General features: G+C 50.7%; 2 protein-coding genes across 2 annotated transcripts; one reads left to right on the top strand and one right to left on the bottom strand.

Annotated features, from left to right (window-relative positions):
• Positions 1–3,234: 3,234 nt before the first annotated feature.
• On the bottom strand, positions 3,235–15,081 carry LOC123248862 (rab-like protein 2A). The gene is made up of 9 exons (XM_044677752.1): positions 15,057–15,081; positions 10,346–10,427; positions 9,016–9,045; positions 7,842–7,921; positions 6,868–6,947; positions 4,248–4,359; positions 4,062–4,159; positions 3,880–3,963; positions 3,235–3,770 (listed from the first exon to the last, which is right to left on the bottom strand). Exons 1-9 carry the CDS (start codon positions 15,079–15,081, stop codon positions 3,690–3,692), a joined length of 672 nt encoding a protein of 223 aa, XP_044533687.1. The 3' UTR covers positions 3,235–3,689.
• Positions 10,876–14,183, top strand: NME6 (NME/NM23 nucleoside diphosphate kinase 6). Its single transcript, XM_044677753.1, has 5 exons — positions 10,876–11,012; positions 11,763–11,865; positions 11,940–11,979; positions 12,384–12,544; positions 12,637–14,183. Exons 1-5 carry the CDS (start codon positions 10,920–10,922, stop codon positions 12,807–12,809), a joined length of 570 nt encoding a protein of 189 aa, XP_044533688.1. The 5' UTR covers positions 10,876–10,919; the 3' UTR covers positions 12,810–14,183.
• Positions 15,082–18,540: the final 3,459 nt, after the last annotated feature.

Here is an 18,540-nt window from a genome sequence, read left to right as displayed (position 1 = left end):
CCTGCTCTCCACTTTTCTCACCCTCTGGACTACCTCCCCCCAAATCATTCAACTATTCCCTAAGATAGGATATTCCAAGCTCACTACCCAGGATGCACTCTGCCCGGAGCAATGAGATGATGGTCTCTCATCCTGTCAGGGTGTAGCTTTGGGCAATTTTCTATCTCAGGAGCTCAATGAAATGACCTCTAGGCCTCCCCCATTTGGCATTTATGGAGCAGAGTTTTCCAACCCAGGAGTAAGAATTTGTTTCCAACTTCTCTGGACTAGCAATAACTAGACTTGATAGTTTCCTCTTTCCAGGATGGCATCTGTGACTACTGAGCTGGAGAGTGCCAGTAGGGGTAGCATCAGGGTGACCACAGCCTCTTATAGAATATCGATGAACTTGAAGTTGGAAGGGACTGACTTCTTCAGCATCAGTGACTATCTACTCCAGCCTCTTCTAGAAATAACTCTGTACCCCACCAAGCCCACCAAAACTTATCCAGTCAGCTTCAATGGCTTGGGGCAGGGGAGAGCCCACTTCTCTTTTGGGCAGTTCTGGTAGTCAGGAAGTTGGTTTGTCCTTCCTTTCTTCCTCTGCTCCTGTCCTTTTAGGGACAAACAGGACAAGCCCATTCCTCCTGCCCCTAAAAGCTTGCCTTGTTCAATCACCATCCCAAACAAGGGGCCCAAGGAACCAATTCTAGGTCACATGTCTTTTAACAAGAGGTCAGAATCTATGGCCAGCAGACGGAGGCCAGAGGACCTGCAAAGACAGCTCCATGGGAAGGGCTCTGGCCTACCTTATTCCACTTTCATTGATACATTGGAAAATGTGATTATCTGTCACCTGAAAGGGAGGCAGGTGACTTCCAATTGCCACCAGTCCTATTAGAATAGGCCTGCGATTAGGTAGCTTATCTGGTACCAGACTCCCTTTCTGATGAGGGAAGTTTGAGGTTTTTTCCCCCTTTATCTGTGTGTTTTTGTTATGGTTAATTATGGGGGGGGGGTGTTAGAACATGCTCTTATGAGCACCAACACCAATAGGAACCAATAACTATTTTGTAAAACTTTGCTAGAGATTCTTTTCCAAGCAATCAAGGGCCTCTTGAGAGTTGGGAATATGGACCAACACATCTACAAAGAGCAAGATCTGATTCACTGAGATAGTGAGTGCTTAATAGGGAGAATGTCAAGGGAAACCCAGGCTGCCTTCACATGGAGCAAGGACAGGCTCATATGGGACATCCCCAGTGATAGGCTGGGCAGAGAGGAGTCTCCTCTTGGAGATTGGAGAGGCTGCTCCTCTCCCTGGTCTATACAAAAGCGCTTGTTGACCACCAGTTTCTCTGGGGCACTTCCTTTGCACCTCCTCCCATTAAGAAGACAGGAGTATTCATTAAGCACCCTTTATGTGCCAGGCACAAAGCTAGATGCTTTCACAAACATTATTGGATTCTCACAATAACCCTGGGAGGGAGGTGTTATTTCACGGGATCCCAATTTCACAACTGAGGAAGCCAAGGCAGACAGAGGTTCAGTGACTTACCCAGGGTCACATGGTTTTGAACTCAGTTCCTTCTGACTCCAGGCCCAGCCCACTGTGAGGGAGTAGAGAGGACAGGATATGTGCATAAGGTGCTTGTGCTCATTCTTCTCTGGCACCCTGTTAGCTGGGCAGTAATCCTCCACCAGGTGAGAGTAGTCAAGCATCTTTGGAAGGAACCACATTCTCAGAATTGCCTCCACCTGGGGAGACCTCCTGGGCTTCTCTACCGGAGAATAAAGCAGGTTGAGGGAGTGTTTGTGCAGTTGTTTTTTTTTTTTTTTTCACCAGAAACCAGAAGAGGCGAAGAGCACAGGTTTGGATGCTCTCCATTGGCCTGAGATGAGAGAGGGATTCCTTAGGATGGACTTTTCCAGCTTAATCGATGGTAAGAGCTGGTGCAGAGATATAGCAGAAAAATAGAGCATATGGCATGGCCCTGTGTGTGCCAGCTGGCCTGAGTCTGAGCCTTGGAGTTATCCCCAAGTTTGAGAATCTGGGCTTCTGAGATCCAGGGAGAGGATTTCCTAATGCCATTTGCTCCTTGGAGAAATAAACATCTCTCCAGTGACTATCCCTAGAAAGTCTTCTTGGCACCTGAGGTTTTTCCTAACCAGAGAGCCTCTTCCTACCTGTCTGGTCTCTGCATTCTCCCTTACATTCTACATTCTGGAGATACTGGCCACCCCAGTCAGAGGCTGTCCCCCATACTTGATATACTCCAACCCCAACTCTCTGGTTTCCCTCAAGATGTAGCTCCAATCCCATCCTCCTCAGAAAGCCCATCCACATTCTACCCCCAGCTCTAGCTTTGCAAACCCCAACTCTAAATTTGTGGAATGGTCCCAAGGCTTTGAGGAGCTCCTGAGCCACCTTTGTGGCTAGGCCTTCCAAAGGAAGCATCACGTGGTCCTTGTAGATCTCTCCTGGCATTCTTATTTTCCCTTCATTGGCCAAAGTCAAGTCCAGAACACATAAGATTCTCAAGGCCAGTGGAGCCCAGCACATGTGCTCTCAATGGCTCCTCTATCAGGACAGCCTTTGGCCAGTTGGTCTGATTCACTCTCATAGCAGACACTCTGTTCTCTGTCACGTTTTCACTTATTTCATACCCAAGTGCCATCTCCCTCATTCCTCGTCCTGCACCTTTTCTGGTCCCGAGAGGGAATCCGTTCTCTCCATCCACATCGTCTATTCTCACTCCCTCAGCCCCACTCTTTTGTGCCCTTTACCTTATGCCCCGTGGATCCCTGCTTCCTTACTTGCACACTCTTTCCGCCTTCTGACCTTCAGAGACCTGCTTCTTCCCAGAGGACATGGCTTCTCTGGACATTCTTTTCAGTAGTTTGTACTTTTTCTCAAACACCTGGGTCTGGAAGCTGTTATACTCAATTCATATTGATTAAGTACCTACCGTGTGCCCAGGAACTGTGCTAAGTGCTGGGGTTCAAAGAAAGGAACAAGACTGACTACTCTTGAGGAGCTCCCAGGCTAATTGGGGAGACCATAAATCAATCACTGTATACAAAACAAGCTGCAGAGAGGACAAATAGGAACTGATTCCTCACCTCTATGGGCATCTGAAAGCAGTGTGTAGGCACATGTGTATAAAGGCAGGGAGGTCCAGGACCCTGTGTGGACAGTTTTTCTTTTTTTTTTGTGGGAGGTAGAATTTGTTTAGCAAGGAACAGGCCCCAAGGTGAATGTTGAAAACAAAATATTTAATTTTCTGTTCTTCAGGTGGATACATAAAACATCGCCTCATTCCACCTGTTGCCCCCCACCTCCAAATAGGGTGGGCATGGTACTGACCCCCTATTTCTTGTCCTGGTGGTGTTGATGACTGGCAATGACTTCCCCCAGGCTGGGATGTGTGTGTGTGGTGGGTACAGATTCTTCATCACTGCTCTGTCTCCAGGATGGGGCCTGGTATTGACCCTCCTCCATTCCCGCTGGGATAGGGGCCTCAGTGCTCCTCCTTCCATATCCCAATGTTGGGAAAGCTGGGCATGAGTAAGAAGCAGAGAGGGAGGAGGAGGAGAGTTAGCACAGGAAAGATAGAAAGGCTGGAGTAGTAGACCCCAGGTTGCTTGGGAAAAGTCAACTCTCCTTAGGGTGTTGGGGTTGTGGGGAGAGGGAGAGGACAGAAAGTGACTCAGGGAGATGGAAGATCCACGAGGATGTCACTCTGTTCCAGATCTGACACGGCCTCCATCTTCTTCTCTAGCTCAAAGTTCTGCAAGAAAAGCTGTAGGTGAGCCAGGCCTGCCTTGGACAGGTCTGAAATCAGAGGGCAGGGGGGTCAGGCAGGCATCCCCATCCTCCACCTCGTCCTAACCACCCACCTCAAGCTCTTGTAAAACCTCATCCATGAAGTCTTGGGAATTCTCTTTGTAAGAAACCGCCAGACGAATAGCATCATTGAAGAGCTGGGGAGAAGAGAAGGCAGGTCCCCAAGGGCAAAGGCAAGACATTCTGAGACCTGCTGGCCTCAGCTCACCTAGCACTCCCAATCCCGACAAACTACCTTCACAACATTGGTGCCATCAGCAGCTGAGACGAAATACAAAGGCAGTGAAAATTTCCTGGCGAAGTTGAAGCTTTTCTGGGTTACCTTGGTGTCGGCTAAAGAAGGGGAGAGGGTTACTGCCGGTCGTGTCAGAGCCCCCCCTCTAGGGTCAGCCCACCCCCCACCCCCGGGGCCACTTCCCACCGTCAATCTTATTGGCCACCACGACGCAAGGGATCTCAGGGCGGAACTCACGAAGCTCCGAGTACCAGCTGCCCAAGTTCTTGTAGGTGACCTTTCTCTGCACATCGAACACCTGGGCAAGAGGAAAGGGGTGGGTAGCTCCAAGGGCTCTCCTTCCCCACCCCTCACAGGGCTCTGTGACCCAGCACATGGAGGACTTCCAGGATGCCAAGGGAAAAGGGGGAAGGAATAGACCAGGCCTGAAATGCACAGGACCATGGGAAGGGGCTGGGGCTCGAGGCTAAGAAGCCCTGGCAATCCAATGGGGCCATGGCTCCCGGGCTGTTTGTAATTTAGGACCTTCCCTCTCTTCCTAGGAGAAAACATCCTCCGTGAGTCTAAACCTTTGTGGATTAAATGCAGCCTGAAGTCCCAATTGGCAATAGTCAGGAAGGGCCCAACAAGGGTGGTGCAGGAACGTCATCAGTCAATCAATCAGAAAACATTGACTCCCACGAGAGCAGAAAGGAGCCAAGGCAGCTTGGAAGGATGATATTAAGGATGACTGCCTGCCTCCTTGGACCAGAAAAGCTAGGGTTGCTCAGGGCACCTGTCTGTCTATCCATGGGATTCCAGGGGTTGCTGTTACATGCCCAGGTTCCACCACTGACAGGGCTTTGTTTGGAGAGATGCAATTATTCAGCGACTGGACTAGACAGTCCTGCCTGGAACTTGCCCCAGCTCTGAATGGGACCTTGCTTGGTTTCCCAAAATTGCTTCTAGCCCTTATGATGAATGTGGCCTGGCTGCACCAGTTGGCCACAGGATAGGCATCTGTACCTCATCTCAGGGTGTGAAGTGAGCTCCCAAGCAGCATCCCCAGGGAGAAGCTAAGATTGCTACTCACTATCACATTAGAACGATGCCTGGGACCTGTGGGAGATGCTAAGCTGGGCCACAGAACCAAGGGATGGGGATGCACGTCAGTCTGGAAATCTTGCTCCAAAGAGAATCTGTCCCGAAGTGTCATTTTGGGTTGTAGGAGAATAACTGTTGGGTAGGAGAGCTCCTAGCTGACCTGGACCTATGGCACCTTCTCAGTCTCATGAAGAAACTCTTCTCTGGGCCTTGTCAGGCAGTGCAGCCACCCTTAGAAGTGAGGAAGTCCCAGGTCCAAGGCCCTCCAACCCTTCCTGGCTGGGTGAGCCTGGCAAGGCTGGGGAGTCCCTTATTTCCCAGGATTCTAGGCAGCTCTTAAGATGCTGCCTTGGGTCCAGTGTACCACTGCATGGACATGACAGGTTGGGCCAAGTCAGGGAGAGAGGACTGACTTCAGGATTTCTTTTCTTGAGCCCCTCCTGGGGCAGGGACCATACTGGAGTCCCAGTTCAGCTGAGAGGCCATCTGAAAGCTGAATTGCTTGCCTCTCTAGACCCTGAGACACCCCTTGGATCACCTCCCTTACCACCCCGTAGAAAAGGGGAGAGAGGGGCGCCAGGTGGGGTGTAGGTCGGCTCTTGGCCACATCTGTGTCGATGCCATTTTAGTTACCACACCAAATGGATTACCTTCAAAGTCATCAAGTCTATGAAAAATTAGGTAACTTCCCCATCTAAGAACAGTTTCCTTGAAATCTGTCCTAGGACATCTGTGCAGTGGCTACTAGGGAGATAGATCCAGAAACTGGGTGAGCCTCCCTACACCAGCCAGAGTATCACCCTTTATCCCAACCCAAGGGGCCAAATGTAGAGAAATGGAAGGGGGAGACAGCCCCGTTTGGGACTTTTCTTGGGGCCTCAGAGGCCATTGGTGCAGGACCTAGAAAGGGAGGACAAAGACCTTGGAGACCTAGTCCTGGGCCCTCTCCTCCTGTTTGATTCCTGTCTGTCCCTTTGGGAGTAACTAGTTGGGAGCTTCCAGGCCAGCATCTTCCTGGAAGGATCCAGCCTCAAGCTGGGGACTGAGGACATAGCCCTGGTCAAAGCAAAGAGGAGTGGGGTGGGGGGGAGATAGCCACTGAAAGGGTGCAATCTGGACCCACTCTTGACCTGAGGGCCAGGCTAGCAGATGGGCACACACAGACACATCAGCATGAAGCCTATGACTTGGGTCCTCAGGAACAGTCATGGCCTCCCCACCGCCACCCCATAGGCTTCCCTAGTTCAGGGATGTCTAGGCACCCTCCCCTTTGACAGTAGCTCTCATCTCTGTGTCGAAGCCTGGCTGGAGGGTCTTCTTGTCCGTGCCCCAAACTCTTTCCAGCTTTGAGGTTGGACGGATGCCATCCTATGTGGGTGGAGAATTCTGAGATCTGTCCTTGATCCAAACGGAAGGACATGAGACTCCCTGTGTTTAGAGTGTGTGTGAGTGAGGGTGCAATCCTCAGAGAAGTGACAGCTTTCTCGGGAGAGGCAGCTGGAGTTCTGGGGCTGGTCCTGCCCCCTTCTGGACCTCAGGGAGCACTTCCTCCATCCCAATTCCAGTGACCAGACTTGGGAGTCATTCCTGCCTGGACCTTGGTAAGCCCTCACAGGAACCAGGGTCCCAAAGGGTTCTCAGTCTCCCAGGAGGCTACTGGCTTTTGGGGGTGGGGAGAGGCTGCCTTGGCCAACAGACTCCATGGTCTCCAGTTGAGACATACCATGATGCAGGCGTGTGCCTTGTGGTAGTAGGAAGCGTGCATACTCTGGAACCTCTCCTGCCCTGCTGTGTCCCAGAAATCTGTTGGAAGAGCACAGGCATGAGACATGGTACAGTCCCCAAAACCTAGCCTTTCTCACCACCAGGGAAAGAGTGGGTATCACTGGACATACAAGTGTATGCATGTGTGTACACACAGCCAGGTGGGGGGAGGAAGGTGTCACGAAGAGAGAAGGATGGCAGGGGGATGTGTGTGTGCAGGGTGGGCACAGACCTGGTGAGTCTTTCCTTATCCTTGACACTTCTTTCCTCTTCCTTCCAACTTGTCCCAGCCCAACTCCACGGGGAGTCCTGCGTCCTTGTTCTCCTCCCCTTCTCCCAACCTCTTCTCTACCTCTACCTTGAGCCCACCAGGCCGGAAAGGGCAAGGGGACTGTATCTGGGGGTAGACTGGGGCTTGGGCTCTAAGGCCTCTAAGGGAGGTAAGATGACCAGGAGGGAAAAGGGCTGGGAGCATGGAAGGGGTCAGCTGGGGAACTTGTGGGTTGGGTAAGGTCAAAGGACATAGGGGTGGTGGCTGGAGCCAGGAGGACAGAAGGGTCATGTCCAGCCTCACAAAGGCCACACTGGGGATGAGCAGAGGGGGATGAGGCTCCAGGTCCATCAGCAACTAGCACTCAGAGTAGCCCAAAATAGAGTGAATGACCTTGGAGATCTTGGCTGGAGGTGGGCAAACTGTGCTTTGGGAAAGACATGGAAATGGCCATTGCTAGGCGCCCTTTCTCCTACTCTGCCAGTCTGACCTCACTTTCTACTTGCCCATCCAAGCCCCAGGCTACCCTGGGCCTATTTGCCCAGGTCTCCTTTCACTGCCCACCCAGCACGAACATTCCCAGCTTGTCTGTCCCCACCTGTGAGGAGAGAAAAGCCCCTCCTCCCAAACCTCCTTCTCTTCTCCAATGGATGGCTGCTCACCCACAAGGATGGTTTTGCCGTCTATATTGGCCGTGTGTTTGTACAGGGTCAGAGCATAGGTGGACAGCTGCTGGGGCTGGCTGAACCTGGGTTAAGGAAATGTCTAACAGGTAGCAAGTAACATGGGCCTGAGACCCAGGAGGGAAACACGAGATGGATAAATAGTTTGGGAAGCCTCTTGCCTATAAATTGGTAATTGAACCCATGGGAACTGATGAGGTCACTGGAAGAGAGGGAGCAAAAGAGGGAAGGAGGGAGAGAGGGAGAGAAAAGAGGGAGGGGGAAGAAAGAAAATGGAGGAGAAAGAAGAGAGGATAAGGAGAGAGAGAAAGGAAGAGAGAAAACAGAAAAAGGAGAAAAAGAATAGAGAAGGAAGGAGAAAGGAGAGAAAAACGGAGAAGTAAGAAAGAAAAGAAAGGAAAGGGAGAGAAAAGAAAGTGAAAAAAGAAGAGAAAGAGAGAGGGAGAGGAGACAAGGGATGAAACAGCTGCCCCTGAGAATGGATGTCCCTTAGGTCAGGCCCAGGCTGTCTAATGTCCCATCTCCATGGCCAGCCCCAGAAGAGACTGTTGAGCTGTGCCAAAGATAGTAGGAATCTGGGATGGGAGTGGGGTCTGTCTGAATTTCTCAACTTTGGTTTATCAGTTGAGGGGAATGGGCTTAGATTTAGTGGTTACCATTTAGCTGCTCCCTCAGAGGAATAAGGACAGGCCTGCCACTCCTTAGCCAAGAGTTTGACATACAATCCCAGGAGGCCCACAGCTAGAACCCAAGGCCCCAACTAGAAGGTCCCCTGGGCACTCAATACAAAACTGCTCAGACTAGGTCCAGCTGGTCAGCTCCCCCTCAGCTGTTCTGGGTAAGTGGGACCAAACTGGATGTCTCTTATCTAGGGATAGATTCCATCCCATTCAACAAACATTTTTTTGCTCAGCCCAGGTGGCCAGACAGAGGAGGGGATCAAGGACTCAAATCTGCCCAATAAAGCCTCAGGCACTAAGTGCCCTCAGGGCTCATAGGGGAGACCAGTAATGATGGCAGAAACCCAAGTCCCCAGTCCTGGGAGGGAAGGACAGAGTTTCAGTCCTGATCCCTCACCAAGGGCAGGAGGAGACCTTTCTGGACTACTGCTGGACATGGGGACCAGGAGGGCATTTCACAACCTGAAGGATACAATCCATCCATGAGGAATCTCTCCATGAGCCTGCAAGTAAGAGAGTGTGCTCAGTGACTCCGAGATGGGCTGGGAGTCCCCTCCCTGGACAGGGCTCCCCAAAGTTATCCTGGATGCTCCCTGGGGCCCTCCCAGCTCTAGCCTGAGGGGCTGAGGCTCTCCCTTTTGACAAGAATCCTGGGTCTGTGCCCCATCTTGGCGCCAACAATGGACCTCCCTGTCCCCTTCCCCCCCTCCCAACTCAGCCTAGTCATAGTGACCTGGCCTCAAAAAGCTCAAGGTCAAAGGTTTTTGCCTTCCTTCTACAGTCTGAGTTAGTCACCCCCTCCCTCTCACTGAGCAGGGGCCTTTTCTATTTGTTTACTGCATTTGAGCCCCTCTTAGCTCTTCTCAGTACCCAGGCTCTGACCACTGAAGGCACTTAATAAACCCACGACCTGCCAGAGCTGTCCAAGGCACAGACTCCAAGTTCCTGGTAACAAAAACACATTTCTTAAGTGCCTGCTGTATGCCAAGCATGTCAAACTTGGGATCAGAGGTCACCTAGCCCTGAGCAGGGAATTCCTTCCCTCAGCCTTCCAGACCCCCATTGTTTGGATCCAAGTCTCTCTCCCACCTCCTCATTTCCTCCAGGTCTGTGTCTCCCTCCTGATCCCCACAACCACCAAAACCCTCCTAGATGGCGTCTGCACCTCTGAGCCATGACCACCTAAATTCAAATTCTATCTTGGATTCTTTCTAGCAAGAGACTTAATACCATCCCTCCCCCCGCCTCAGTTTCCTCATCTGTTAAATAGGTATGGCAATGACTGAGTCCTTCCCTAAAACGCCTGATTCCTTCATATGATCTCAGAAATGCCAAGAGATGAGGTTCAATGGCAGGAGACCCAAGGAAGAAAACCCTGGCCAAGAACAAGAGCCTGGGCGGGAACCCTGGGTGTAAGTGCTGTTCTAGGTGGCGATCTGCACCTGTGGAGGGTGTGTGCTGGGGAACTCCCGCCTCCTGCTATTCACAGGCTTGTCTGGGGGTGCCTGAAGGGAACAGCGGGCGAGAGAATGAACGAATGAACGGAGGCAGGTTGGGAGATAACCCTGGCCTGGGACTTCACATCCTTCCATTAGAGGATAGGGGGATGGGTCCTTCTGCCACCTGGACTTAAAGACCCTCGGCTTGGCATTCAGTGACTGCCCCACAACCGCGTTCAGGACTCCCTCCCCTCCCCCTCCCGGGATCAGTGTTCCAGGCCCCAGGGGTTGGCGTTCAGAGCTCCACCCACCCCAAACTCTGGGACTTGGTGTTCAAGGCCCCCGCCTCTCCCCCGCCACGCACTTGGACTTGCCCACGGCGCTGTCCCCGAGGCAGATGATCTTGACGTTCTCGGCCGAGTCATACTTCTCCTGGTCCAGTTCCGGCCCCGTGCCTGCCCCGGCCCCGGCCCCAGCTCCGGTCCCTGCCCCAGCCCCAGCCCCAGCGGGCTCCCCGGCCATGTCGTTCAGGCCTCGGGCTTGGCAGCGTCGTCACCGCTGCTATGCAACGGCAGGGGCTGCCCGCCCCAAACGCCAGATGGATGGCCAGGAGGCCCCTTGGGCTGCCCGTCGCACCGCCCGAAGGACCCTGTGGCTGAGTGCACATGCGTATTGTGGGGGAAGGGCAGTTCATGGAGCTAGAATGTGGGAAGGCGCATGGGGGAGGGGTAATCCCGGCCAGAATGGAAGGACCCATGGGGTCCTACAGGGTCGTAGGAGAACGTATGGGAAGGGGGAGGAATGGTACACGGGCACGTACGGGACGTACGGGGTCGGGAGGGGAAAGAAGACGCACGCATGGGTGGGGGAGTAGGACGCAGGAGTACGCACAGGAGTAGACACGGAAGACACTTGGGCGCACGAGCACCAGGGAGTCTATGGAGGCGCTGGGGCGCGGAGGGCCCCGCCTGCTCCAACTCACTCTGGCTCTAATCAAGCCAGATGCTGTGGCCCACCCCCTGGTCGTGGAGGTTCCGTGGAGGGCCCCGGGCAATGCAGGGAGGGCTTCCCACCCGTGTAGACTAGTCAAGGTGGGGGAGGAATACAGGGCCATTCCAGGGGAGCCTCCCGCTGAGGCCCTTCCCTCCCCCTCCTTTCCCCCCCTCGCCCCACAAATCCCATAGGGAAGGAAGCAGGGGAAGCCCAGGACTGACTGGGTGGGCCTTGAAGGCTAGCCAAGCCCTGGACAGACCTGGGGCAAGAAGGGCGAAGGTTATTGTGGTGTCACTGCTGAAAAGCTGTGACCATAAGTGCTTCACTTCCCCTTGGGAGACCTGCTAGGATGACTTCTTTTTATACCGGCCGTATGATGGCCGGTGGCGAAGTGACTTTGCACCCATGGTCTCCCCACTAGAAAGCATCTGGGTCAGCATTTGAACCCAGGATCTCGGAGCGCCAGACTTTCCGTCCCCAGGGCATGAGCTACAAAGGCTTTGGGGTTCAGCCTAATAAGAACCCTGATAAAGACTTGTTCAGCGCGTGGGCTCAGGAGAATGTTAGGGCGGGTGAGGACAAGTTGGTGCACAACCTTTAGGTTCTGCTTTGTTCCTGGCCCCGGATTCTCCAGGGAAATTCGGGGAGGGGAGGGAATACCCGGGCACCTAGGAACACACCGAAGACTTCTTGGAGAGCTCCCACAGACTTTTAGCTACTACAGACCCTGAGGGTGGCAGTGGAGGAGGGATCTGACCCTTCTCAGTTCAGCGTGGGTCTTGTTTCAGGCCATTCACCAGCAGATCTTGAGCAGCCAGCTCCTCATTGTGCGGACACGGGACCTGGTTTGGGGACGGGAGGACTGTCAGCGGTTCTACCAGGAGCACTCAGGTGGGCGAGCCCCTCCAAAGGGAGGGCGCGGGGAGCAAGCCCAGTTTGTTTGTCTGATGGTTTCTCTCCCATAGGGCGCTTTTTCTACCAGCGCTTGGTGGAGTTCATGGCCAGGTACTTGTGCTCCCCTCCCCTCCTTTTTTAAATTATTTATTTTGCTTCCCCTTCTCGTGTCCTGATGGCCCTGCCCCAAGTTCAGGGTAGTGATGGCGAACCTTTGGTTCTCTGTGGGCACATGGCCCTTCCCCAGAGTCCTTTACTTTCTTAGAAAGGCAGAGGGATTCTCTTTTTCTCCTTTCCATTGTGCCTGATGACATTTTATCACATCACCCACCCCTCTGCCCAGCAGCCCAATGGGAGCGCTTTCTCCCTTCCTTATATGGGGTAAGGGGGGGGCATGCCTGGCACTCAGTGCGGGGAGGGATGGGCACAGCACAAGTCTGGGGGTGGGGCCTAGCACTCCACCTCTAAAAGGTTTGCCATCACTTAAATAGGTCATCTTCTCTGTTCCTCCCCAGTGGCCCCATCCGGGCTTACATCTTGGCTCACAAGGATGCTATCCAGCTCTGGAGGAGCCTGATGGGGCCCACCAAGGTGTTCCGAGCTCGCTATGTGGCCCCTGACTCCATTCGGGGGAGCTTTGGCCTCACTGACACCCGCAATACTACCCACGGCTCAGGTGAGGGGGGGATGGGCAGCTCCTTGGGGCCCACTGCCTCTTTCCCCCACTCCCCTCAAAGATTTCTCTCTTTTTGTCTCTCATGGACCCAGATTCGGTGCTCTCTGCCCGCAGAGAGATTGCTGCCTTCTTCCCTGACTTCAGTGAGAGCCGATGGTACCAGGAGGAGGAGCCCAGGCTGCGCCTTGGGCCCGTGTACTACAGTGTGGAAGGAGGGGTGCACTGTGTGGGTAGGGGGGAGACCAGCCAAGAGCCCCCACCCTAAGGGCAGGAGGATGCCCTAGCTCTGTTGCTCCAGGAGGAAGGGGCGTTAAGAGGCAGGGGCTGGGCCAAGGGGTCCTGTCATTAAACCTGCTTCAGCCTCAGTTTCCTCTTCTATAAGATGGGGATTGTGGTCTCACCTCACAGGGCTGTTGAAGGATTGATAGGGATCAGGTAAATCTCATGATCTGCCTCACCCAACCTTGGAGCTGATGCTGGCACCAGAGATGCTCCCTTATTAATGGCCTCAGTCCTCCTTTCTCCCTCTTCCCTTCTGGTGTTTATGTAGATGGGCCTTGGGGAAGTGTTTTATTCCCAGTCTCCAACCCACTGGCTGGGCCTCAGGGCAAGGAGCAGTTCCTTGCTCCTGCCAGATCTAGACCCTCTTTGAGATTCCATCCATCTCCCTTTCTAGGGCCCATAGTTAGCTTCTCATTTCAGCCTCACTCACCCTCCCTTCTTTCTAGCCTACCTCTTGCCCTTTGCGGCTACTCACTGGTCCTTTTAAACTCTTAGGCTGTTAGCCTTGTAAACCCCCATGGTTTCCCTCTGCACTGCTATAGCTGCCCTCTCTCCTGAAAGGCCCTCCTACCCCTGCCCCAGACCTCAGCAGCCCATGAATGATTCTTCCTCTCTCTCTCCCACCCCAATGATTAAGAATGCCAAAAAGTCCTCAGACTGTCATAAGGTTGGACTTTAGAGCTGGCCAGAATCACATGACATGCCAAATCCATACCAGAACAAGGATGTTGACTTTCCTGGAAGTCATTTGAAAAGCGGGCCTCCCAAGGTAGCCCATCTCCCTTTGGGGAAGGACCCTCCTTCCCCTCAACTGCCTTATACCGATTCTCTGTTCTTTGGAGCCACCTTGAGCAAGTCTGAGCCCCCTCCCTGAAGGAGCCTTTGGACCAGAAAATTGGGCCTGTTTGCCTGGTGGGTGCTGAGGACTTTTCCTGAACCTTCTTCAGGTTCCACGCGTCCCTTTCTTTCAAGGATCTTCTGGCCCAAACACCGGCTTGGCTGCCACATAGTGGACTCAATGTAGGTGGGGTTGGCTCAGAGCAGTGATGCCTCCCTCTTTCTGGATGTTGTGGCTGCTTCTCTCTGTTGGAGCTGGCAGCCAAGGAAAGCCCTCAGATCTCGTCCAAATCCTTTGCGTGTTCCTGTCTCTCTTGCTTATGAAGTTGATATTTCGAACCCAGTGCATGAACCTGTAAAAGTCCTGGAGCCAAAGGCAGGAAGACCCGAGATCAGATCCTACCTCAGACACTAGCTGTCTAGGCCATGGCTGTATTTTTTTTCCACCAGGAGAGGCTTTCTTTGAAGCTTCTCAAGAAGCTCGATCCTAATAGTAAATCCATCAGTTCCTTTGGCTGTGTATAGTGTGTTTTTGTTGTTTTTTTTTATCATGAGTCCCTTGGGGTTATCTTGGGACCTTTTTTATTGATAATAGTTTAGTCCTTCGTTGTTGATCATTGTACAATATTTCTGTTACTGCATATACTGTCTTGGTTCTGCTCACTTCGTTTTGCATCAGTTCATATAAGTCCAGGTTTTTCTGAACTCATCCTGTTCATTATTCCTTATGGAGTATTAGTATTCCATTACAACCATATATCACAGCTTGTTTGTCCGTACCCCATTCTTCTATATGCAGTATTTTGCCACTACAAAAAAAAGCTGCTAAAAATATTTTGCTACACATACATCTTTCCCCCCCATCTTTGATCTCTGGAATATAGCCCCAGTAGTGGGATTGCTGGGTCAAAAAGTGCTTAGTTTTATGGCCCTTTGAGCCTGGTATTGCTCTCTATAATGGTTGTATCAGTTCACTGTTCCACCAACAATGTAAGTGTACCAGTTTGCCCACCTCCCCTCCAATATTTACCATTTTCCTTTTTGGTCATATTAGCCACTGATAAGTGTGAGGTAGTATCTCAGAGTTGTTTTAATAAGTATTACCCTAATCAATTATGATTTGGAACATTTTCTTATATGACTAGATAGTTTTAATTTCCTTCTTTAAGAACTGCCTGTTCTTATTTTGGCCATTTATCAATTGTACAATGCTCTATATTATAAAATTGGCTCAGTTCTCTATATGTGTGAGAAATGAGGCCTTTGTCAAAGGCATTTGCTGTGAAATTTTACCATTTATTTTTCCTTTCTAATCTTGGTTGCATTCAGGTTTCTTTGTATAGAAACAATTTAATGCAGTCTAAATTATTCATTTCATTTTTCATAATGTTCTCTGGTCTTGTTCTTTCCTCATCCATAACTGACAGATAAACTTCCATGTTCTCTAATTTGTTGACGATATCCCCCTGATCACTAGATCAGAGATGGGGGGTGGGGGGAGGAACAGGACATATGTGTAGCAAAAAATTTTAGCAGCTCTTTTTGTAGTGGCAAGTATCCATTTTTACTTTTTCCTAGGATATGGTCTGAGATATCAGTCTCTAATTCTATACTATCACCTGTGCCACCAGTTAGGCATAATTTTTTGCAATAATACTGGCCCTATGGTCCAGTACTGTTTCCCAAAGGGTCACAAATCACTTTAATAACAGTCACTATTCACTAGCCTTTATGGAAAGTCCTATTTTCTTGTCTTTTTAAACTTACTTTCAGCCTGAGTAACAACTCTTAAGAAAAGGGCAAGGGCTAGGCAATGGGGTTTAAGCGACTTGTCCAATTATATAGCTGGGAGATGGCAGATTTGAACCCAGGTCCTGACTAGGCTTGGTGTTCTTATCCAGTGAGCCACCTAGCTGTCCCTGCAGATTGAGTTTTCTTAACCTTAGGTCACTGAGCAATCTTTAGTCTGAAATGACTCATCAAAGACTAAAGAGTGCCCTTGTCATCTCAGCCCCCACAGATGCCAGCTTCCTACTGGCCATTTAGGTTCTGTCCCAGGAATGGACCCCCACCCTGTTACCTGTGGGGTACCCTTTTGTCCATACCTCTTCTTCCCCCAGAACTGAAGGAAACCACTCCCTTATTGAGTTTATATAACTGTTGGTGGTCTTAGGACACCCAATTTCTTGGATCCCTGCCTATTCTCCTGCCTTCTGGATAAAGCTTGGACAGCTCCACTATTTCTTTGTTTCTGTGGGCTGATTCAGTCAACCCCCCTAGTTGGACTTGCTTCTTGAAGTCTTCTCCTCCCTCCAGGGTTGACCTCTACAGAGGATTTTGGACTGGGATCCTGCATTTCCTTTCAGTCTCACCCCAATCCTGGTTCCACTTTCCTCCCCAAATACCCTTGACTGTAGGGTTAGCCACTTTAACTGTTTGTTTTTCTCTGCCCTTGTCATGCACCACCATTCATTTCTGAAGGGTAAAGACCTGCTGGGGGAAACTGACATTGCCTGGCTCTGATCCACAACAAATCCACTTTCTGATGTTCACTGAGTCTTCACTGAATTAAATAGCAATTCTGGATTGACCCTAGTTTCGCCACTTTGCTGGGTAGCTGCCTGACCTTGGTCTTATCAGTGTGCCTCATTTTCCTTCCCTGTAAACTGGAAATTTATCCTTTTTTGCTTACCTCTCAGGTCTCGCCTGAAATTTAGTATAAAGTGCTTTGTAAAAACCACAAGGGACCAAGGAAGTGTCCGTTGTCCTTTGGAGGAGAGCCAAGTTTCATTCTTTCCAACAAACTGCCCTGGACAATTTTGAGGACTTAACATTGTTTACTTGGTTTGAACTCATCCTTTTCCTTTCTTAGAATTCTGCTTCTCAGAGATGACAGCATTTCTGGACTTTTGACTGCCACCTCTTTATCATCCTTCCTTTCTCCCCTGAAGAAGGACTGTGAGAGCCCAGTAGGGCAGCACTAGCTGATTCTGGCTTTGGGGCAGAAATGCAGGAACAAGAAACAGAGGTTTTTCTGGTTGTCTATGGATCCCTAATGAGCCTGTGCTCAAGAATGATCAGGGGACAGACACGACATTCCAAGAAATACCTAAATGAAAGAGCCCTTTCTTGCAGCACTCACTCCACAGAAAGCTCCTGAGGAAGCCAGCAGACAGTGGAAGAGCTTCACAAAGACTTATTACAAGAATTCATAAACTTGGAAAAGTTTCTGAGCAGCCATGGACTGAGACACTCAGTGAAGATGTTGAGAAATGGCGGGAGGCAGGAAGAGAAGGAAGTCCTGTATTCAAACAGGAATAGGACTGGGGAAGTTCTTGATAGACCAAAACCTTGGGCTGAACCCTTCATGAAATTTCAAAAAGCACAATTGCTAACTTGAAAATGGTTTCAAAGAATAAACTGTGATTAACATTTAGCTGCTGTGCTGGAGTCACAAAAGATAAAAGACGGGCCCTGCTGTATAAACAGGACAGATTGGGAGTGATTTCAGAGGGATGGCACTAAGATTAAGAACTAAGAAGGCCTGGCTACCCCTGCCTCTTGCCATCAGGAAGGGACTCCTATCCCTACTAGGGGTCCCACTCTCCAGTCTTCAGGAAAGCCCTGACCATGCTTCACTTGACTTTTTGTTGTTGTTAGGCCACCAGGTCCAAGGAACAAGCACCCTTCTCTGTTCTATGGACCATGATCTTTTGTTACTGAGTAGAATGTGTTCATTTACTCTCCTCTGGCCCCACTCACCATCCTGTAGCTTTGAGGCTTAAAGCATCCCTGTGAAGGCACACCATGGGTGGTGTTTCACCCATTAGAGCTGTAATTCCTAAGCACATGCTTAGGAATCCCTCAGGCACCTTCCCATTCTAAATCTAAGATCCCATCAGTATCCTGTCACTGGCATTGTTGAAGAGGAGCCTGGATGATGACCAACATACTGTGCTGATTGGGTGGGTGCTGGCAGAGCCAGATGATCACTAAGGTCCTGTGAACTCTGGGCTTCTGATTCCTCCAGTAGAATTTAAGCTTCCACAAGGTAGGGAGCATCCAACATAGTCACTTGCGTTGGGGAGATGCTTCGTCACTCTGAATCAATTTGATTTCATTATTGGGTTTTGGAATGGCTGAAGAAACCTATGGACAAGGGGGAGGTTAAGGGGGTGTGTCTTTATTTCAGTTTTCAGTAAGTCTGACAGCATTTCACCTGATGTCAGATGTGATTGAGCTGCCATGAAACCAGGAGAGATGCTTTTAGTCAGGGGGAACAAGATTGTCATCTCTGAGCACTTCTTAGGATAGGCTTTGAGCATTGGTGGCAGTCTGAGGAGAAATGAGCAGTTAATGCTGGCCAGGGAAACCCTGCCCTAAATGACAGGAACCCCAAATTATGCCAACGAGATGGAATTTATTGTGAAGTCTAGACTTGGGCTCTCAAAACTACAAAGTAGGGAGATTGTGGAGACGTCAGTTACTGCGAAAAGGATCTGGGGCTCCCTGTGAACCATATGCTCTGTATGAATTGAGTATGGTGAGAATTCAAGAAAGCTAATATGATTTTAGACTGCATTAATAAAAGTGTCCTACTGAGCCTGACCCCTTCATTTTATAGATGAGCAAACTGAAACCAAGAGATGAGGTAGGATTTGAACCCAAGAAGACAGGACTGAGGATTTTACTTCCAGCTAAAGCTTTTCAAAAATAGAAGGGGGGAAGGGAGATATGGCTGGGTAGCTTAGTGGATTGAGAGCCAGGCCTAGAGATGGGAAGTCCTGGGTTCAAATGTGACCTCAGACACTTCCTAGCTGTGTGACTCTGGGCAAGTCACTTGACCCCCATTGCCTCTAGCCCTTACCATTCTTCTG

Source organism: Gracilinanus agilis, chromosome 5, assembly GCF_016433145.1.
Source record: "Gracilinanus agilis isolate LMUSP501 chromosome 5, AgileGrace, whole genome shotgun sequence".
NCBI classification, from domain to species: Eukaryota; Metazoa; Chordata; class Mammalia; order Didelphimorphia; family Didelphidae; genus Gracilinanus; species Gracilinanus agilis.
Note: the sequence above shows the minus strand (reverse complement) of the source record. Positions and strands in the feature narration are given on the sequence as shown.